General features: G+C 42.0%; 1 protein-coding gene across 1 annotated transcript in view; it reads left to right on the top strand.

Moving 5' to 3' along the window:
- Nucleotides 1–22,746, top strand: part of GLG1 (golgi glycoprotein 1) — a 79,782-nt gene that overhangs the window by 42,871 nt on the left and 14,165 nt on the right. The window contains exons 4-10 of the mRNA XM_075765493.1: nt 2,147–2,362; nt 8,609–8,812; nt 9,445–9,516; nt 11,779–11,962; nt 13,826–14,040; nt 20,079–20,200; nt 20,826–20,927. Coding sequence (XP_075621608.1) covers nt 2,147–2,362; nt 8,609–8,812; nt 9,445–9,516; nt 11,779–11,962; nt 13,826–14,040; nt 20,079–20,200; nt 20,826–20,927 — 1,115 coding nt within the window. The remainder of the gene's footprint in view (nt 1–2,146; nt 2,363–8,608; nt 8,813–9,444; nt 9,517–11,778; nt 11,963–13,825; nt 14,041–20,078; nt 20,201–20,825; nt 20,928–22,746) is intronic.

Raw genomic sequence — 22,746 nt, 5'->3', positions numbered from 1 at the left:
AACTAGCGTATGTAGTAGGACTATACTGCTAACATACTGTATTAGCCTAATAATGTTTTTCTTTAATTCTCACTAACGGGTAGGTGTGTTCTTGCTGGTGACTGAGCTCTGATTTTAAGTATTGCTTTGTATTAAGAACAAAATACAACCAGAAGAATAATTTCTAGTAAAAGTCATTTGGGAATTAGTAACTATCCCAACTGGGAACATTCTGGAAATTTTAATTTTATCAGCTAAATAAATATTTAAATTTCTTTTTTTTTTTTCCTCAACTGTTGTGATTTTTATGTGTTCTGGCAATAATTTCAATCTAGAATTATAGTTGGCTACCAGATAACGGTGGTTGCTTCAGAAGTGGCCAGGCAATAACGTGATTGCTTGGTCTTTTTACGCAGTTCACTGGCTCAGGCCGTGGAGCTCTGGGGCTGTTTTCAAACCAGGCTTTTCCAAAAACAGCATATTGCCGTTGTGTGCTGGTTTGGCTCGTGGTACTTGGCTGAAGTAGGGCCAAGCTGAAGATGCAGCTTTCTCGGAGAAAGCTTGCTCAACCCTCTCCCTTTCACCCTGCAATGAAACATATGTGTTTTCACTTCAAAATGTATTTTATGCCTTATCTAAAACAATTATGTTGACCTTAGTAACTGTTTTTTCCTAATAGCTATGTAGATTCAATGGAAAATGTTCTACCAGCCTACATCTGCCTTGGAATAATGGTGTTTAAAATGTTGCATGTTTTATTTGTTATATAGAAAGTAATGGCCTCATAAGCTGAGGCAGAGAGAGATCTGTTTTATTCATCTAGTCTGACCTGTATGAGTCTGTCACAGGATGCCCTGAGTTAATTCTTGTTTGAATTACAATATATCTTTCTAGAGATGGCTCTCTGGTTTTTTTTTTCTTTAAATTTCCAGTATAAAGATTCCAACTTGGTGTTTGAGAACTGAGAAAATGGTTCCCTGCCCGTTCCCTTAGTGCTGCCCTTGCTTGGTGTATCCGAACCCGCCTGGATTATTGATTGCCGTGGATCTCCCTTTAGATTGATGAGCCCTTCAGTGTTTGTGCAGGAACAAATCTTTGATGTAATCAAGTCAACCCATGTATCTATTGCTTGAAAAACTGTCACTACTGAACTTTAGTGTCTGGCTGTCTAGTGTTCTTTCTGTGCCGTTATGGCTGCGGTTTTCGGTGTACTCCTGAACAGGGAACACCAGAGCGGGGCAAGTATTTCAGCATGGGCTTCCCAGGGTTAAAAAGAGTCGGTGTAATCTCAGTACTCCTTGGAGCGCAAGGCATCGCACTGCTTCTATCGCAGTATTCCTCAGGGAGCATCCTTAACTGATAAGCGACCATGTTTTCCACTTCCTTTGGAAAGACGCTGTCAAAACTGCCTGCACCTTTTACTTCCAAAGGTGACGTTTTTTGGCCTTACTGTCTGCTTCCCCGAGCAGTACAGACTGTGATTTATATTGGGGACCTGTCTGTTCGTGTACACTGCTTTTCCAGTCCCTGCACAACTTTCAGCTTTTGTTAGCTGTGATTTTAATCTTTTTTTTTTTTTTAGTCCACTGGCTAAAATGGTTTAGTACCAACAATCAGTTCCTGTAAGAGCTTGATAAAAATGAATTTGATGAGGATTTTCCTTTATAGTAATTTTCAGCTTCAAGCAAGTCATAAACTGTTCAATAAATATTGTGTTGACTTTTGAATCAGTCTCACTTCTAGCCAAAATGTTATGTTGTACGAGGTCAGGTGCCTAATAGGAGTCCAAGTATGATTTAGTGATGTTGTAATATGCTCAGCTTTCTAAATAAAGGTTTATCAAACTAGCATTTTTCCTACAAATCCACTTGATTGCAGGGGTTCAGTGTGATTATTGTGAAAGATGATTATTGAGCAAGAGGGTTTATAATCCTCAAGGTCGCTGCGTTTGCTTTCTTCAGATACTGGCACACGTGAGGTGTTTCTCGTTTCTGAAATATTTTCAAGTAGTCCGACTTACTGAAAGTCAAACTGAAGCCTAGAGGGTTTCTTTTGCCAGCAGATTTTGAAGCTACAGATGCAAGTTTCTTTGAGGATTTTTTTTTTTAAAAAAGGTTAAGTTCAGTAGTTGCAACCACTGTATTTTTATTCTTTTTTTTTTTAACAGATCAAGGAGTGTGCAGATGAACCAGTTGGTAAAGGCTTCTTGGTGTCGTGTTTGGTGGATCACAGAGGCAATATCACTGAATACCAGTGCCACCAGTACATCACTAAAATGACAGCCATTATCTTCAGTGATTATCGGTTGATCTGTGGCTTCATGGATGACTGCAAGGCTGACATCAATCTCCTGAAATGTGGCAGCATTCGACCTGGAGAAAAGGTACCCAGAGAAGACGTAGATTGTCAATAGGCTTGTAAAAGTCATTCACTTAAGGAGCCTTATGTGGGGGCTCTGCAATAGTGTTATAGTCTTGCTTGCAACTGAGAAAATACAGGGCCTATCTTATCTGTCTGAAAAGGGTGATGTCCTGATTCTGTATAGTTCCTTTTTAATAAATATGCATTGGTTCCTCTATGAGGGACTGTTATTCAGAGACTACTTTCCTTTGTCTTTCCTTACTGCACTACAGGTGATCTGATAGGTAGTTCTTTTTGATCACGCTCCCTCAGGCTTGACTCAATAGGATGAATCCAAACACTGGATTTGAGCAGGCTTATGTCACCGTCTGCTCGGGTGTGATGCAGGGACGTTATTGAGGTGATACGGCCGGTGCTATAACCCTTTCTGCTTTTTCAGGTTGATAGACTGGATCAAGAGCTTTTGTCTGTTCACTTCCCCTTTCCCCTGCCCACTCAAAAACGGTTGAAGGGCACATAGTGTCATATTTTAGTATGTTGTACTGGTTTTCCTAAATAAATTGGTGCTTTTTTTGCCATATGAGACTTAGGCAGAGATCGATGCAAGGAGGTTTGTGGTGACTCGATGTGGGGCTGTTCTCAAGGCACTATCTTTTCCTGGCTACTTTGGCATAGCTAATGCAGGCAGCAGTTATGTAGCGCTGCAGGAATGAGTGGCTTTGTTCACTGTAAGTTTTTATGTTTAGGGATAAAGTTAAAATTGTCCTATCATCTTTTTACAGTGGTGTTTAAATTACAGCTCTTGCATTTTTAAGAATTAGCCTCTTAAATCAGCTATTAATGAGGAGGTAAAAAGATTTTTAAAAAATATATACACTTTTTTGGTTAAGAAAAAAAAGTTGTTTGAGATGTTTGCTTCTGTAAGCAGCTTCACATCCATAGGGTGTTAAATTGAAGTGCTAGTGTATTCCAGAAGAACTAGCTGAACAACAGAAAGCAGAAAAATAAGGACTTGCTTTCAAGAACAAAAGCAACCATAGAAGTGGGAGGAACTTGCAGGCACCGCAGGTTCAGACTGGTAACAGCCAAGTGACTTGCTTTCTTCATGAAGTAGAGGCTTTCTTCTAGTCCTGGGCTGAAGCACCTCATGAAGTGAGAAATGGCCTTTAACAGTCAGTATAGAATCTGAAATGTAATAACGGGAGTCCTGGGTGTCAGATCTACATCTTACCTGTGACCTGATCAAATTAAAATAAATTAAAATACTTATGGTAGCAGTGAAGGGTACAGTAGCGTGGATTTCATGAGTCTAAGCCAAATCTCCTGTAGCAGAAGTGAAACCAATGCTTGACAGGCTTGTGTGCATAATTCTGTGTCAGTCACAGAAGCTAGGGGGGGTGAAGGGAGAGGAACACGAATGCAAACTTTGGGACATCCAAGTTTCTGTGGGATGGCTGAACGACTCACCACCCAGCCTTTTTGTGGGGGTTAGTGGGCTTTATGCATATTCCTCACTCTCTTGGTACCCAACCCAGAATATTTTGCCTTGGTTTGTGAAAGCGTCGCAGCCTGTCATAGGATTTCTTTTGTTACGCTGTCATCCTTGGCACTTAGAGCAACCGAAGTATTTTGTACTGCTATGGAAACAGCTATAAATGGCTATGCAAGCATTTCTTTTGTTGGTGTGTTCTGTTCTATCCCTTTTCTGCTTTGGAGAAATCTCATCTAATTTACTCCCATCAGCTGCTGGTCCCGGTTTTATTTCCACGCTGTAGCTTCTGAGAGTTGCCTGTAGAGAGACAGCCATTACCCTTTTGTGTGACTGAATGTAACTGTGAATTTAATAAATAGGACCTGGACACCTGAGGAGGAAGATGAGGGAAGAGATTCAGCTTTTTTCTTTTTTTTTTTTTAATGGAAATAAGCACTGTTAGACCACTAACTCCATCCACATCAGACGGCTTGTAGATTGCAGTGTGATGGCTTCATCAAACAAACTGGGATAAACTGGCTTTTTTAACTGCAAAAGACACTTCAGTAGCATTGTGGAATTACATTGTTTTTTGAAGCCCTTCTGCTAGCTAACTGTTTTCTATACTTCCTTTTTTGGGTTTTAGCTTTCTTTCTACTTTCTAATTGAATTCTGTTCCTGCTGGGTTTGTTGCTTCTGATGTGGCGTTTTCTGTGCTTTCTTTTCCATGTTTCTTGTTGGTTTTCTGCTCTGTAAGAGCAGTAAAGTTCAGTGTGGAAGTCTTAATCTGACTGTAGACTTTGTTTTGCTGTATATAGCGGAAAGGCTGTAGCTGTGTCATTTGAAAGCATTAAGTTTAGTAATATACCTGTGTTGTGGGGTGGATTGATGTGGTGGTGGGGTTTTTTTCCTTCCAGTTAATGGAGAAATATTTAATAGTAGTTTCAGTCACCTTTCTAGTTGGCTGTTGCACTTTATAGTGAATTTAGTCTCCTGGTATTTAAAGCTTGCTTTGTCTTCATGCAATAGGGATCTAATTTGAAATGGAAATTGGTAATTGCAATGGAGCTTTTCTTCTTGGGCTGCCTATCAGAATGAGCTGCTTTCCCCATCCTGGTAATGTCCGGGATTGTATCAAGCTAGTGGGTTGTGTATAGTTGGATTTAGCCATTATGTCCCAACTGGAGTTGATTCTTTGCCATAATGAAGGCTACATAAGTGTCAGTTGCACATCTGTTGTTGTACTTTACTAGATAATAGTATTTTTCAGATTCCTAAAAAGATGCAGTATGAGACCATTCTTGCCTTTTTTCACCCCGAAGTGCTTCAAGTACAGTTGCTCTCACTTACACTTTCCCTAGTTTGATGGAAGTACTGGACACAGAGGGGAAACAAGTCTAAATGGGAAGAGTTCATTACATTCAGCTCAGTCCTTGTTTACTCAGTGTAGTATTACAGCAGTGTACTACCAGCTGAAGTGCTGGGAATTAGCTAATCTAAGAGTGATCCCCGTCACCCCGGTGTCCGGGTTAGCCAGGCAGAGTGCCGAACTGGAACTCCCGATAGATCTGCTGGGTGGTTTTCCGCAGCCTGACTGCTCTGGCTCTAGCCGTTCAGTGCAAGGTGCTGTGCTGGTAAGACAGGTTATGTTTTTACCTTCCCGCCTGCTGCTTCTGTCTACTCCTGACTCTTCTTCTGGTCACTTTTCTGGCTGCTTTCTGCAAGACTGCAGCTAGAACAGTCATGAACTTGATGCATGTCAGGTTTTGGATAGAATAAAGTCTTTTCTGGGGGTGCTTCTGAAAATGACAAAAAATGAACAAGAACTACAAAGCCTAAGCTGTACTGGGGGTGGGGAATCTCTGATGGAGAATGAATAGTAAGAAGAGGGTTTTTGAAACTTTGTCTTGGTCTGAAGCCACGTGCCTGGAGCTTGAATTTTGGTCATAGGAATGAAAATCTCCCAAAGCATTGTGCGGAAGGGGGTTCGCTTGGGTACGTTTAGAACTTAGTTCCACTTCTGTGTGGCTCAGAGTGCCATAGGACAGTACTGGAAAGCTGCTTGTATCCTTTATGGATCTAAATGTAGCCTTTTGTAAGACTACACAGAGTTTCAAGGCACTCCAAACTAGATAATTATCTAGAATGTTTAACAGATCTCTGCAACTTTCAGTTAAAATTCTCCATTTAAGATTGATAGTGATGGTGAAGCAACAATTCTGAGAAACGCATGTGTGTTTTAGATTTAATCTCTTGAATTTCAGCGCGTTGCGCTGGAGAAACGAGGCCTAGACTCTGTCAGCCCCTGCAGCAATTTTGGGGTGTCCTAACTTGTGAAGTTAAGGGTCTCCACCTCTAAGGTAGAGGCTTTCCAACAACAGGGTGGCATGCCGACCCTCGGCTTTGGTGCATCTGAAGCTGAGCAGGCCCTGCAGCCATACGTGTTTGTTTTCCCCTCCAGTCTGCAATAAGAGATTGTACAATCTTAAATACAGTAGGTGTTAATTAAAGCCTTACAAAACCAAGATCAGTTATACTGTGCTTCAGTGTGGCGACAAGCATACATCCTGATCTGGGTTTTTAGATGCCGTTTTGATCTATGGAACAGATACAGTAAGCTGGTGGTCTTTTCCTTTGCCAGGAGCTTGTATTCTGTGCTTAGTTATGTTTGCTCGGGCTAGGCATGTAAGCATGAACGCTAATGGCACCATAAGAAGGCATGTGAATGCTTGGAGGTAGGAGAAAAGAGTAGGACTGCATCTTTCAGGATGCGGCTGTGTTGTCTTGTGTGTGTTTCTATTTCTGTTAAGTCTGATGTGTTTAAAATTGCTCGAATACAGGGCAGCAGAGTAGACAGCACTGCAAAATGATCTACCCAAATGTAAAAATTCTATTTGCAATAAATTAGTCATTTCATGTTGTGTGCCTGAAATGCAGTGGTAAACAGTAAGCATCCAGAATGTGGAAATCCACTTCCACTAGACTATTAAAAAGAAGTTTACTTTCATATATAGTAGAGCTCTGACCAGGAATCTAGACCCATGCTGCCAGAAACCAGGAAACTTAAGCTTTTCCTGCTAGTAAAATCAGGTCTTGTGCCCTCCTTGCTGGCTTGTGAGGGGAGGCTGCAGGTGATTGAGGATAATGTTGGCCTGCCTTGCCTCCCAGCTGCAAACTCACCTAGGCTAGAGCAAAAAAACCTGCTTTAAATGGTTGCTTTCAGTCATCTGTGCTTGCCAGCTCCTCGGTTGTAGTTGCTGCCTGTGACCAACCACAAGGATTTGCAGAACAATGTTTGTGTTTGGCGTGGTTACGGATAAATGACAATTTTAAGTAATGTGGCGAGCGTACTACTAAGTAGTATTCCTCAGATCCCTTTTGGGTCCTGTCCTAAAGGGGCTGTTGATGTATAATTATATTTCTTCAAAGATGCTGATGTCTGGCCAGCACGTGGAGTTGACCAGTTCGCATTCAAAGACAAGAGCAAACCAAAATATGGGGTTTTGGAGTGTGTGGTTTTGGGTTTGTTTTGCCTTTTCTTTAAGGGAAAAAATACTTTTAGCCCTTTTAAACTGCTGAGACTTCTGGGTTGTGTTTACGACTTTAGTCGTCCAATTCTGCTAGTGCTCCAAGCGTAGCAGAGTTAAAACAGGAATGAAAGGCTGCCTGCCTGCGGAGACATGTTGGAACAAAAAGATTTGGAAGAGATGCGTGGCTTTGCATTGTCATGGTTATGTTTTATGGAGACTGTTCTCATGCTGCTGCAACAGCAATGGATGAATCTACTTGACAGAGCGAGCTGAAGGGGTAGCTCCTAAATGGTTACTGCAAACACCAGGTTGAGTGATTCAGATGGGTGCAAATCTTTGTGCCTTGTTGTATACTCCAGACAGTCTGATGTAAATTTAGTAGCGATATCCTCTCACAGCAAAGCAGTGTAACTTAAGGTGATCCTCACAGGAGGAACTTGCAGAAGCCTTGAGTGATGTATATCAGAAGAGCTCTTGTTTTTAGAGGAATCAGACCTTCTACAGAGGTATAGGGTGAACAGTTGCCTTTCTAAACACGTAAAAAGCATGTAGGAAACTAAATGGAGCTTTGCCCTGCCTATTCCAGGCTCTCATACAAAGCCCAGGCTCTCTACATTTACTGGCAGTCACTGGTCACAGTCTGAAGTTGTCTTCAGGCTTGCAGGACGGTGGACATGATGTACAGTATTGGGCCAGAGCTGCTTTGTCTGAGACTTCATCTGCTCTTGAATGCTTTGAATTTGTTTTCAATTCCCTTAATGGAGGAATTAGCATTGAGAAGCCTATGTTGGTCACAGCTCCTTTGTGGCCTTTTGCCACCCAAACCAAAGGCTTGTCTCAGCATGGAGGAACTATGATTTTTCTCTCCTCCAAGTATCTTTCTTAATGTGATGCAGTTTCTTGCTGTTGCCATGGTGCAAAGAGAGCTATGTCAGATTAAAGATAATTTGGCCATTTTGGTAAACTGCTTTGAGCAGTGTGACTAAGTAGTGATAATCTCATTAAGTCACATTAAAACAAACCCAGAGCATTGGAGGGGGGATTTCATGGTGGTCATCGGCAAGATGGTGATGTGTAAAGCGTGTGGATAGTACAGCTATTAACTGTTGCCTCCTGTGACTGTGAGTGCAGTTAAAGATGAACTTCTGGAAGTCTACATATGGATAACTTGTTTGTTGCTTAATTTACGGGGTGCTTACCTAGAATCATGGACCCCTTGATTATGTAAGTGGTTGGATACAGGTGTTGTCTTGCTCTCCTCATGTAGGATGCCCACTCACAAGGAGAGGTGGTGGCATGCCTGGAGAAAGGCCTGGTAAAAGAGGCGGAGGAGACTGATCCTCGGATTCAGGTTTCTGATCAGTGTAAGAAAGCAATTCTTCGTGTAGCTGAACTCTCTTCGGATGACTTCCACTTGGACCGGCATCTCTATTTTGCGTGCCGAGATGATAGAGAACGATTTTGTGAAAATGTGAGTAGTTTTCTTTTGTCTTCTATTCTACAGTAATCCGTTAAAAAACCCAACACCCCAAACACCATAAAACCACATTGGAAGAAGGAATGGAACGGCAGAGTGGAGCAAGATCATGTAATACTGAAAACAGACACCTTGTAGCTGTCATTTTGCAATATATCTGGTAGTCAATTCATTCACCCAACAAACAAGCATTATTTCCAGTGGGTTAATGAACTGAATTGGCATAAATGGTTTAACGGGCATCAGAGCTGGTGTGAAATGGGGAGGAGGCAGCAAAGGTGAGTGACCGCTTCCTCCTGCAGCGGTGGCTGTTGCACAAGGTTAGCCTGGTCTGACTCTCCGCATCCCTGGAGCGATGAGCTGGAAAGCTGCATTGTTCAGTCTGGATTAGCTTGTATCAGCTGAGCGGCTTCTCACTAAAAATGTGATGAACGTGACCAGATTATTTTTTAATGCAATAAAATTTGAAAGATTTTTATAGTATAGAAGCTATCATTGTCACTTGAAATATTAACTTTAATATATTACTAGTTTAAAAAATAAATCTCTTTAGGTGTAGTTTAGCCTGCTTATTAAGCATTACAGGTCTTATCTTTAATAGCAAATGTTTCTGTTCTGTTTCACAGACTCAGGCTGGGGAAGGCCGAGTCTACAAGTGCCTCTTTAATCACAAGTTTGAAGAATCAATGAGTGAAAAGGTAGGTATCTGTCTTAGTGAGACAAATCCTTAATGCAGAAATCATCAGATAATTCATCAGTCCAGGCTACATTATTCTTTTCCAGTGTTGAGGAAAATCCATCATCTACGTGGTCGGATAACCGACTGCTTTAACAGATGCTTTTACTTTGATATGTTTGTGTTTCCAGCTACATGCTGATGGCTTGAATTAATTGTGCTCAAATTACAGCCTTTAAAGTTAAGGATTTAAATAAATCAAAGCTTTTGGGTGGGTAATTTGGGAAGGCAGACTTGGAGCTCAAGTAGTAGCGCTGTGATTGAGTGTTTAAAGTAGAAGTTGCACCATGCTGGGGTAAGCCTTGGGTAAATGCTGTCTTAATGTACAGATTAGAAACAAAATGCCCAGATGCCTCAGCACAGGAAGCTGTACGTGGTTTGGTTTTGTTTTCAAGGCTATGAGTGACTATGAAGCAGCAAATTCTGTGGGAAAGATGCATATTTCAGTTACTGATCTGTTCCTTAACCTTTTTTTCCTGAAGATGTGGTTTTTAACAAGAATAAAAAAAGTTGTTCCAGAAAACCAGTCCCGAAAAGAGTTTGTATTAGTGTAGGTGTTTTGGGAAGGCAGCAGTGATTTCGGAAGCAGCATCATAGTGTTTGGCATTATACGGAATTATATCATCGGTCTAGAAAGGATACAAAGATGGGTATCTGTGAAACCCACCTCAGAGAAGCTCTGCTGAAGGAGGGTGTGGAGGGATCAGACTCATTTCCTTTTCTTTAAATGCATTGGCTATCTGCAAGCTTAGTTCCAATTAACAAATTCAAAACTGAGAGTGTGATCCCTGAGGGCTTGAAACAAAGCTTCGTTTTGTACAAGCGCGTTACAGAAATGGACTGCTGTTTTTGCTTAACCTGGTTTTGATTGTACAGGGACGGTGGTGGGTTTTGAGGGGTCTTCTCCATGGTCAGCTGTCAAAGATCAGAATGTAAGATGCTGAGAGGTTAGACAAAGCTGTAGCAGACAACTTGGTAGGGCAAGAGGGGTGAGTGATCTGAGGGTGCAGTTTGCGGAGCAGGAGGGACACAAAATCTACTTCTCTTGTGACTGCCAAGATTGGACCGTCTGCAAAGTCATTTGTTTTGCAGAAGCTGTTACCCAGTAAAAAGTCTCTCTTTGCCGACAACATTGGCTGTTACATACACATGTAGCCAACTACAGCTGCCGAGCGAGGTGGCTTGCTTTGTGTAATCCAAAACTGCTCACCAGGCTGAGCTCCCTGGCCGTACCCGACCTTCCCCTGCATTGAGGGATGAGGTATCTGCGAGCCTGTATCTCCCTGTGTCCGGAGCTTTAAGTCCATCCGGTCCTGAGGTCCCAGTCACGGCACAGAGACGGTACCATGAAGGAGGGGGTGGGAATATCTTGGAGCAGGATTCTCCAGGTCCTGGAATAGGTGTGGGAAGGAGGGGGAGAAAAGTCAAACCCCTGACGTAAGGAAGGGGAGAGGGCTCTAGGGCTTCTCTGTTCCTTGTGCTGACATTACTCCCTGTTCTCCCCACCCCACACATGCGGTTTTCCTTCCTTTCAAATAGTCCAAGAATGGACAAATTTGCCTGAGCTATTCTGAATTATCTGCTGCCCTTGGATTTAATTTTCATATAATTTAAACCAAAAGATAGGAAGCGCAGCAGTGTTTTTACAGACCCTTTTTTGGATGAAATTTAGTGGGTTGTTGTTGCAGCTGGTGGGTTCAGGTTTGGCTTCGGTGCATCCTCGTGAGCCTCATCAGTTATGGAAAACGGCTAGAAATTCCCATGGTTAGACTGCTTTATCTGCTGTCATCTGTTCAGCACGTTGCAGAACAAATCCAAAGAACATGCTATTTTGTAAATGTGACTGAAAAAAGTTGTTTCTTGAGGGCCTGGGGTGAGTATGTACCACAGCTGGGATAAATGTCAGCAACTGATCCAAGTTACCGAGAATGAGTCACACTCTCAGCCATAGCTCTTCACAAAAAGCTGGATGAATGTGCAGTTTTAAGAAGTGCTCTGCAGAGAGCTGCTGCCTTTAAAACCCTTGATCCATTGACCTCGGTGTGTATTGTTAACCGGGTGGTTTCTATGAGGCAAATGAAATTTAACTGCAGTCCAGCTTAAATGCCTGAATTTTAAAGCATCAGTCGCCTTTTGAAACACAACTTGAAAACTTAGCAGCAGCTGGTCTAGCTCTCTGCCACCAGCGGCAGTTCATTCAGCCGTCCCAATGTGTCTCCTGCAGTGTCGTGATGCGCTGACAACCCGCCAGAAGCTGATCGCCCAAGACTACAAAGTCAGTTACTCGCTCGCAAAGTCCTGTAAAAGTGATCTGAAGAAGTACCGCTGTAATGTGGAGAACCTTCCTCGCTCTCGGGAAGCCAGGCTTTCCTATTTGTTGATGTGCTTAGAGTCTGCTGTGCACAGAGGTAAGTGGAGTTCAATCAAGAGATGCGTGACTTGCTGGGACCTTGATTTTAAGTTTCTCTTGGACCTTCAGGTTCAACGTGTATTTACAGTCTCCTTCTCTGAGTTCTCTTTTCCAAACTTTGGTTCAGAGGCAAGTTTCCTCATCATAATGCTTTCATCGCTGTTGTTTTGAAGATCAGAATAGCTGAGTAAAACCTCTGACACTGACTCCTGTTATGTAGGCAAGAAGTTTAAAATGCAAAACAGTAAATCCCGCTTGGATTGATGGTGTGTAATTGCAAATCCTTCTATTCACTGTGAATTCAAGCAGCTTTCTTCCTCCTTTATGTGGTAAGCATTAAATATGCTACTGGGTTAAAACACAGAATAGACAACCTGTTTATCATCACTCAGGGAAAGCCAGGGATACTCAGTCCTCTGCCTCTTGTAAGTAATGTTCTTCCCTGGCAGTTCAGTAGCTTGGGAAAATACCTTAAGTTCTCTAGCTCTAGTTTTTCCTATACAGAAGGTAGGTAAGTGTGAGAATATTCGTTTTGTTCATTTAAGTTAGCGTGAGCTGGAGATGTCCTAACACCACCAGCTGTCCCAAAGGCATTAGAGGGCCCTATACGGCAGGACCACACTAAAGGTTCTCTGTGAAATTGCCGTAACACGTAAAACAACACGTTATAGCCTCTAGAGCTGCACTGGAGCACTGTTTCTCCCCTTGGCGTGCAGGTAGGTGGCTTCTGATTCAGCGGTAGGGCTGCGTGCTGCAGTGCCCCTGGCAAGGGAGGAAAAGGCTGCCCTAACACCATAAACAATCTGTGCGTTTGTGAGTTGGAGTAACTCGTTGCTTCTGATTCATGTGGAAACGATGTGTGCTGTTTGTGGAAAAGTTGTGGGTTTGGTTTTTTCCTTCCTCCTGCAGTAGGGCAGGTGCTTTCCTGAATTACACGCAGAAAACTGCTGTTCAGTTATTAACTTTCACGATGGAACAGGTTCTGCAGCATGTGGCTCATGCACGATGCCTAGCCCAGGACAGATGTTAATTATTCCACGTGTTTATATTCTAGTGGTCGGCAGCCCCTGTTGGGGTATAAGACCTCTGTTGCACGGGACACTGTACGCATGTGAATAGGTTGTGATGGGGGCTAGCGGGAGGGCATCGCAAAAAAGACGTGTTCCTTTGGATTAATAAAAACAACAAACTGTCTGAGTGGGGACTGTAGGAAAGCTTATAGCAGATCTAAACATTGTTTAAAGTTAGATTTTTGTGCAACTGCAGTGGTTGTTAAACACTCCTTGTATATATGTGTATATGTATATATACTCTCGGTAACACATTCTATTCTGTGGTTTGGCTTCCTGAGCAAGTATGTGCTGTTGCTCTAGAAAACCTTTTTCTCAGAAAATGTTTAACCTGCTGTCTGCACAAATTCCTCCCCAGTTACGTATCAAGCTGGTAAATTACCAGAGGTGACTTGTGTTTCTACAGTGGAGAAACGAACCTTTGAGCGTACAGGGAAGAGCTGACCTGTACCACAGAACTGCAGATCCATGGAGCATTTCCAGCTGTTCTTCAAAAGCACCTCCTGTAATGTAAAATCCAAAATAAGATTCTCCCAATCTTTCGGGAATCCCTTTTTTCAAATCCATGTGTTGAGTCCATAGACTGGCTATTTTACGTGTTCAATTAAATGCTGGGAGCAATCATAACAACTGATTTAATCCCCAGCACATCTGCTCTAGCACACTTGTTGCAGTCCAGTTTTGTCCAGAGTGCAGACATCATCCCTGTTCTTCCAACGTGACGGTAGCATAGGTCAAGAAGGGCTCTGCCAAGCATTAACACTACATCATGTTGTCTTCTCTTGGCTCAGGTCGACAAGTAAGCAGTGAGTGCCAGGGTGAAATGTTGGATTACCGGCGCATGCTAATGGAAGACTTCTCGCTGAGCCCGGAAATCATCCTGAGCTGCCGAGGGGAGATCGAACACCACTGCTCAGGCCTGCATCGGAAAGGTCGCACCCTCCACTGCCTGATGAAAGTAGTACGGGGCGAGAAGGGAAACGTCGGGCTGAACTGTCAGCAGGCGGTAAGAGGCTTTTCTATCACTTCGCTTCTAGGTTGCTCAGTTGATTTGTCTGTTAACGTTTTCCCTGGTGATGGAGATTCTTCTGGAGGCAGTTGTGTAATTGTCATGGTATGAAGTGTAACTTGGTATCTAGCAGCACACTTTTTTGAAGAAAAACACATTTTGAGTCATTTTGCTCTGGATTTTGTACTGGATCTTCAGTAGTTCTTCTCCAGCAGCTCTCAAGTCATGGAATTTTCTCCTGGGTGCAAGGTGTAGGGAAACGTACTCTTTTTATAGGTGTTAAAATGTTCCCTCTCCTTCCTTTTTCCCCCCTATGCCCTGTCCTTGGAAATGCACTAAATCTTCTCAAAGCACCTTTCCACTCACTTTTATTTTTGCGATTTCATTCAGCTTAAAGGATGGAAATGGAACTTCAGGGCCCGGGTAGGTACAACGTAGACCTAAACATGCACATCGTTGTAGTTGCAGCCACTGAAGGAAATCTTGTTCTTCTCCAAAATACCTCTTTAAAATGGGATGATTCTTTTGCCTTTTTTAAATTCCATTTTGGCCTGGATGCATCCTGTTTGTAGTGTCTTTAAATTGAAAGCAATTGTTTAATATTTGTTCAAACTCATTAGTGCTTTTTAATGTAATATTACTTTTTTTTTTTTTTACTTAATGCCTGCTTTTAATGACCCATGAGCCTAGAAAAGTGCCATCAATGCTAAAAATGGCTAGGGAGTGTTAGTGCTGATATAAGAATTTGGGGAGATGTGTGCTCTTTACCTCCTGCAATACACAGAACCACTGTAGTCCAGTGTAAATGTAGCTTAAAGCCTGAGCTCAAAATGTTGCCAGTTTGTGTATGTTATCAAAGATAAATTAGTACCTGTTAAATTTTTGTAAGGGATAGGATGCTGTTGTGATGAAGCTTATTTTTGCATAACTACCAGGTGTATTGGTGCAGCAGCTGTACAGTTTGAGTCATTTCTGCAGTGAGCTGTAGTGCATGACTTCTGGTTTGCAACATTACTGTGGAAAAACTGAATACTTGTTTCTGTTTAAATATGAAATTGAACTTGCTGCCTCAGAACTTGATTATTTGCAAGTTGTTAGAAGATCACTTCATCTTGGGAATAACTTGCAGATCATCAAGTGGACATTGAAGGCAGGGAACCCCCAAAAGTGATACAAGATTTCAGACTTTTCAGAAAAAAGAAGGTCTGTAGAATACCGTAGGGGTTTTTTTCACTTCTCTTATTCTTAAGCTTCTACTTTATTTTTGTACAGTAAGTTGATACAACAACAGAACTTGTCCCTGTCTCCTCTGCAAGCAGAATGACCTGTGTTCTGTTCTCTGTGCAAAAGACAGCAGGAGCAAATTAAGTGTTGACTTTATAAATTATGATTAGTTTGTCCGTGTTTTTATGGGCAAGAGGAAATAGACGGTTGCAAGAAAAGGATGTGTGCAATCCAATGCTCTGTGTTCCTGAGTTCTGGTGTGGTGCTATTATGTAGCTGCCTACGACTTCTGAGGTACTAAATCCCTTATTGTTGATAGTTTTGTATGTGAATGGTAATAGTTGTCTCAGCTGTCACTGGTTTTGTTCCATTTTGATTTATTGTGTTAGAATGAGCTTCCTTTTACCTTCTATGGTAGGTAAATTGTAAGGAAGAGAATATCGTCTGAAACCCTTCCAGATACTGTGTGGCTTGTGCAAGAGACCCAAACTCGCCTGTCATATGAGATTGGTCCATATGACAGACCGTGAAGAAGACAAGTTAGAGGTCCATCCCTTCATAGTAGCTGGAGCTTCTTCATTTCCTTTTGGATACCTAGAGAGCACCTTTGACATATGCTTCTGCTGAGCCACTGATGCTTTTCTGAAGCTGGTTTCTTAGCTTCTCCATTGCCATATATCATTATAGTTTGATCTTTGAGACATGTGAATGGTCTCAGAAGTGCTGCTTCAGTAAATTCATTCATGGGGGAAAGACTGACCTGTGTTGGGGTCTCCAAAAGCTAGTAAGCAGGCTGCATCAAAGAGCATGGACTGTTTTGCTTTGGGGTTGTGGTTTTGTTTGTTGTGGGGTTTTTTTGTCCACAGTGTCATGTCTGTGAGATGTCCTGTCACTTTGTACCTCCAGTGGCTCCTCATCTGCAGATAGGATGACTGCTTCAGCCATCTCCTGCTTGCTTGCCTCCTGGCTACTGCTTGGTCCACAGGGCTTCAGCCCAAGTCCAGCCAGACCAAAACTGACTGACGTTGGTCCTTGCTTTCTGATGTTCTTGGGCAATTCTTATTTCAGGAACATGGTGTTGATGCTCTCAGATTGAACTTTGATCTGACTGTTGATGGTGAAATTACTGGTCTGTGGCATCTCTACCTTATCACCTGTGGAAACAGGAAAACACCACCATTGCTTTGGGGTTGTCCAAGCAGAGCTGGCTGTAGAGCTTTGGGCCCATCTCCAAACATTGTCTTTTCTGCATGGAGTCAAAAACTTTTGTCCCTGTGCTTTTAGTAGCATCAGTAGGTAATGCTAATACAGCATTTTAATTTTCTTGGATAGCTCAAAGCAGTAGGACTAGTCCTGAAGTTCTTCAGGCGCACTTGCCTAGACAGTTTGCTTGAGGAAATTGGAATGGGAAACATCTAATTTGGATCTGGTTTAACTTCCTGTCCTGTCTGTCAAGGTTTGCTCTGATTCTGCTTGCCTTATGAAAGGAAGATGTTTGCCCATCTGCCAAAAGCAGCACAAAGAATCCCAAAACAACAAAACGTAACCGAGGAACCTCCATGATTTTATTTTCCGGCAGAAGCACCTGCTTGTACCCTTTCCTGCGGGAGGAATAGGACTTGATTCTTTGTATTTAAAAATTCCTGGGTGTTTGGACAACCTTATCTTGCCTAACTGTAGGCATAAGTACTTTCCCCACCCCAGCATATCACAGGTACGCTCTAGCGATGTGCCCTCTTACAGGCTGTTCACAGTTTGACCTTGCCATCTTGGAGAGCGCTCTGCTTGTTCTGAAGCAAAGGGTAGGGCTCCTGTTATTTATACTATTGATGTCCTTTTATAGGGGCGTGCATTTTATTAAGAAAAAATATAATTGGAATGGGATACTACTTCAGGAGCATGTCTTCCCGTGTAAAACAAGCCACTGTTTGCGTTGGGGGAGCATATACAGCTTGGATGTGTTCCAGTCACTAAACGGTCTTCTGCAAATATCATTGTAATGTTGTTCTTCAAAGATGGAGCTCCTGCGCGGAAGGAGGCTGGGTCTGTGATGCTGTAGTCATCAGGCAGCAGATATATGTGCCCCTTAATTGTGAGCATCAGCCCTTAAAAGATCTACAGCTGTACTGGCAGCGTCTAGCTCCTGTGGTGTTGCTCAGTGGAGGCAATACTTTGTACTAGAGCTTCTGGGAAACTGTTTTTCAAATATGTGTCTTTTATGTTGCTCTGGTCTTATCTTTGTTTTTTCTGTTCAGTCCCTTGAGCAGGTAAAACTATCATCCTTGCTTAAAGGGCAGATATTTCTGCTTTCAGTTTTTAATACAACTAATCAATAGTTAATTGTTAATTTAGTTCCACATCAGGATAAAAGATCAGAGGATTATAAAGGTTATCCAGCTGCTTTTCAGCTGCAAGCGTTTGTTGTGAGAGGGAGGAATATCCTATAAAACCTTCACTTTTATTACCAGTGCCAAATTATTCCCTCGCCCCTGCAGTCAGGGCAGCTGGCTCACTGCTGCACATCTTCCACGTGGTTGAGGATCAGGACTGAGAATCCTGCAGTAGTGCCCAAAACAGGGCAGAGAGCCTAGGATGTGATCCAGTGCTTCCGAGCTGTCGTACCCAGTGCGCTTTGGCCTCTTCTACTTGGTAGCAACGCAAATACGACCAAAACTGAGACCTGAGGAAGAATCCTGCCTGTATAATGCTCTGGCCAGTTTATTTAATCTGTGTGCCTAAGAAAGTGTCAGGTTTGAGGTTTTATTCACCCATTTGTCCTTGAGGGAGTAATTCCAGTAATTGTACTTGATTCCTTTTTATATGTAAACATCTGACATGAAGTGAACCCAGCACTTTCTGTGCAGACTATTGCCCGTGCATGCCGGCAGAATGACTGTTATTCTTCTTGCATTGACTCTTAACCAAGTTTGTAAAGGTCTTGCCACTTCTCACTTCTGATTAAGGTGCAGCTCCCTGTTACGGACTGCAGCCTGTATTGGTCTCTGACTGCTGTCAGTTTTATAAAACGTTTCTTTTTTTTTTTTTTTTTTTTTTTTTTTGGTGAAAATATCCCAAGAATTTTTGAATCAACAGCTTGTGCCTGCTAGGCAGCACTCTTTCAAGCTGCCTGCATCCCTTCGAAGCTGAGGCTGGGCATAATTAACTTTGGCCAAGAGCAAGTTGCAGGAAATCCTGTGTTCCTCCCAGGCAGTCTGGGCTTACAAATTTCTATTGGATACATACTGTTAGCTTGTATTTTCTCCAATTCTCGGATGCTTTTTTTTCTTCTCTGTGTTTTGTCGTGCTAGGGCTTTGCCCCTAAAAGTTTCCTGAATGGTGATGAAGTGCGGACTTTGAAAGACAAAGGATAAAATTTTAACTCTGCTTGTCATTTAGTGGGGCTGGGGGCTAGTAACAAAAACAGTTAAATAAGTTTCAAGATGTTAACAGCATAGGCCATTTGATGTCGGTGTGCAGTTGTCTTCTAAGCAAGGTCTCTATTTTATTTTTTTTCCCCTCCAAATTTGTCAGCTAAAAGTGTGCCTGTTGAAAGATGATACCAGTCTGCCCTGTGTCAGTCTTTGGGAATTCACAGCTTGGTGGGAAATGAAGTGGGACGCAGGGATCTTGGGCTGAGTGATGGCCCAGAAATATGCCATTGTCCCCAAAACTAGAGATTAAATGAAATTTACCCAAACTACCTTCCCCTGACCCAGCAGATGCCTCCCAAATTCCTGTTCAGATGTGCTGTGTGAAGATGACCTGTCTGAATTTGATTTTGAAGTTTGGTGCTGTAGATGTTAAATTTTTTTTCCTGCTTAATGAGACAGTTATTTTTTCTGAAGCTTTAGTCAGAATAACTATTTCACCAGAAGAAAGACCTTGATGAAACTGTTCATAGTGTATTTACCTATGACAGTTGAAAGTATGTAGAAGCCACAAAAGGAGTGCAGGGATATCACGGCTTCAAGTTAGCACACCTGGTCTATAAATCTTTGGAAAGTTTTTGTTTTCACCTTTCACTTCTACCATGGCTTCTCTTCTAAAAACTTGTACCCTGCTTTTGTTATAGGGGGGTGTGTGTGTGTGTGTATATATATATGATATTGTATCTAATTTTATAATAATTTTATAATTATAATACTATATATAAAATATAATTATAATCTATTTTTATAATTACATAGTTTTATCTTTATATATTTAAAATTATTTAATATAGACCAAATTGTGGTTACTCTGGCTTCCAAAAGCTCAAGCAGGCATACCTGAGGAAATGATATTTCATGGGCCAGCAGGACACAGGACACTTTATCCTGTACTTCAGTGAAACTTCTTTGTCCTCTCCAGGCAATTCAAAAATGCTTTAAGCTTTGTTTATAGTTAGGCAACTGGTCTTTAAACATTCATTTGGGTTCCAGTTCAGAACAGTAGATAGTCTTTGTGGAAGTGTGACAAATTTGCATGTTTGGTATCACCAGCCTTCTGGGATGAGGACAGATCAAAAAATACAATATTCACATTTTGTAAATCGGTATATAAGTGGTCTGGGAATACAGTTGACCTTCAGTGTGTGACCAGTCTCCTCCAACGTCCCTGGGCTGCTTCCTAAGGGTAATTAGGGTTCAGCAGCACTGGACTCCCATGTCTGGTGATTGAGGTTGGCAGCACAAGCACTTGAAATAAGCAACTGCAGAGCGGAGGTCATACCTGTAGTGCTGTTACTGCTGTAGAATTCCCGTGCTGAGAGGTTGCAAGTGCTCTCGTTTTGATCATTTTAATTTTTCCCATCCACAATTTCTTTCTTCCAGCTTCAAACACTGATTCAAGAGACTGACCCGGGTGCAGATTACCGCATCGACCGAGCATTGAATGAGGCCTGTGAATCAGTTATACAGACTGCCTGCAAGCACATTCGGTCTGGAGACCCAATGTAGGTGCCCCTCAGTTACAACTGATTTTTCTTTCTGTTGGACATCCGTGAAGGTTGTGTGACTGACCAGTATAGATACTAAAACCTGCCCAGAAGTGATGGACTCCAAGCTAGCAATTGACACAGGGTTGGATGCGTGAACCAAGCTCTGTCTTCGTTCCTGCTGTAGAAGCAGGCTAGTATTTTTATAACAGGACTGGTTTAGCACTAGTGAAGGATCTAGCTATCTTGAGCACTTAGATTATAGTTGTAACACTTGATGCACTAATTTCTCTTACTATGTAAGTCTTTAGCAATATCACAGAAGTTAAGCAAACCTGTACTGCGGAGACAAATGTCTCCTTTTTCTTCAGGTCTGGTATATATTGTCTCCTGAGCCAAATTCTATATAAAATATCCTTATGATTTTGTCTCATATCAGACTTGCTGAGATAACTAAACCAATAGAATTTAAGAGGGCACAAATGTGGTACAGTTGTTTTAGATGTAATCTTTTTGAAGAGCAAGATCTTCCCTGTGTTTGAACGTCTTATCTAAAAGACTCGTTTGGTAACACCAACTGTTACAGGGAGGCTCAGCATGGTCGTAACAGTCAGTTGCCTAACTTCTTTTCTTCTGCTTGCAGGATTCTGTCGTGCCTGATGGAGCACTTGTATACTGAGAAGATGGTAGAGGACTGCGAGCATAGGCTCCTGGAGCTCCAGTATTTTATCTCTCGTGATTGGAAGTGAGTGCTGTAAAACAAGATTCATCCTTGTATTCCCTGTCTGTATGCGTTAGCGGTCCCGTGTAAAACAGTATAGCTTATGTTTGTTCAAAAGAGTACTTTTAAGCATGCTAGGTGTGTAGGGCATTAAGGCCTGTCTAGAACAGCAGAAGCTAAAGCTGCTTAGAAAAAGTGTGATGCCCACTTAAATCAGGTACTTGCTTAGAAATGATGCAGCTCTAAAATACATCTCAAGAATGAGCTCTGAAATTCAATGCGTCTTTAATTAAAAGAAGTCTCTCTGGCCATACTGAAGTGGAAGGTTGCTTTCTGTGCAGGTGGCAGCCAGTTTTATCTGCTCCCAGTGCTACAATATGGGAGTTAAAAAAACAGGCTACTGAGTGTAATAGAGAACTGCTGTGTGAGAGGCTCCCTGCTTCCATTTCTGCCTTTTTCAAATTTCTAGGTGTGATTACAGCCTGTAGAGCAGATATAATTCCCTTTATAGCACTGTTTTTCCAATTTTCTCATCCAAAGATGGCAGTGCTTTCTTTTAAATATATACAGAGCCCCTTGTGTCTGTGTGGGTTAAGATGAGGACAGTGTAAGTTTGGTAAACATGACCAGTGAGGAAACAATAAGTGTTTGGCTTTTCTGAAGAAGATTGAGAGGTGAGGAAGTAGAGTACATCAAATGAGGTTGCTGCAAGAAATGGACTAATTATCCTCAGTGACCACGAGGAGTGTAAGGCAAGAAGTTGTGGGCTTCGGTTACTGCAAAGGGTATGCAAATAACAAATAAACAGTAAGAAAATCTGACTCAGAGCTGTATCTATGGGCAGCATTGCCAGGAGTTAAGAGCTAAAATGCTCTGCAAACCTTATGCTTTTAAAATACATGGGACTTCGTGGACCAGAGAGTTTGGGGCTTCGTAGCTGTTTATTTAGCCATCTCAATAACTGTCTCCATAAATAGACAAAAATACTTAATTTTTCCCCCTCCTCTTCCTATTTCCCTTCATTGCTGGTTCTCCTGCCTATACCGTGTTTCCAGCAGATAATTCATTGCTTGAGCCGAGCTTCAGTGATTGCAAGAAGGAAGATTGAGTATTTGCATTTTGCTGGGAGTAAATATAATTCTAATTCACATTGCAGGCTGGGCAACATTAGCTCATCTTTCTTGTTTAACCGCTGTTTCCTAGAACCAGCTTATAAAAACTGTTAGCACAGATGCACGGAGTAGAAATGGTTCTCCTACTACTTTTATTGTTATCTATATAATTGTGCCCACTGATAGCACTTGATGTTTGCCTCCTAAAGTGTGGTAGAAATCTGAAGTTTCCATTTTGGCAAGTTGGCAGTATCTCACTTAGCTTTAATGTGATTAGACGTCATCCTAAGAGATCTGCACTTGCAGTTTTCTTGTATGCAAAAGCAGGGGATGCTGAGTCTTCAGTTAGCTCAAATCCAGAGCAGACAATAATTAATTGAACTCAGATTTTTATGAAACTGGCATTTCAAAATGACAGCAGTACAAAGTACACGTAGGATATTGTACAAGCAAAACATGGTATGTACCTGCCCTTCTGCTGCTTGATGAGATGATTTCTTTTCTCATGTGTCAGCATTTAGCTGAGAATGGGAGGCGCTTCAAGAAGTGTTGAAGATTTAATCTGTAATTAAAGCTCTTGGTGTATTTTTGCAAGATAAAGGAGTTGATGCCAAACTAAGTGATGGGCGTTTTGCCACCTGTTGGTTCGGTTGGTTAGACACCGCTGCTAAATGATGTGATGGTGTATAAAAAGTAGATTTTCCTGCCTCAGAAGCATTTCAGAATATGAA

Source organism: Balearica regulorum, chromosome 13 (assembly GCF_011004875.1).
Source record: "Balearica regulorum gibbericeps isolate bBalReg1 chromosome 13, bBalReg1.pri, whole genome shotgun sequence".
Lineage (NCBI taxonomy): Eukaryota > Metazoa > Chordata > Aves > Gruiformes > Gruidae > Balearica > Balearica regulorum.
The sequence above is the reverse complement of the archived record's forward strand: the minus strand, read 5'-3'. Positions and strand labels throughout refer to the sequence as shown.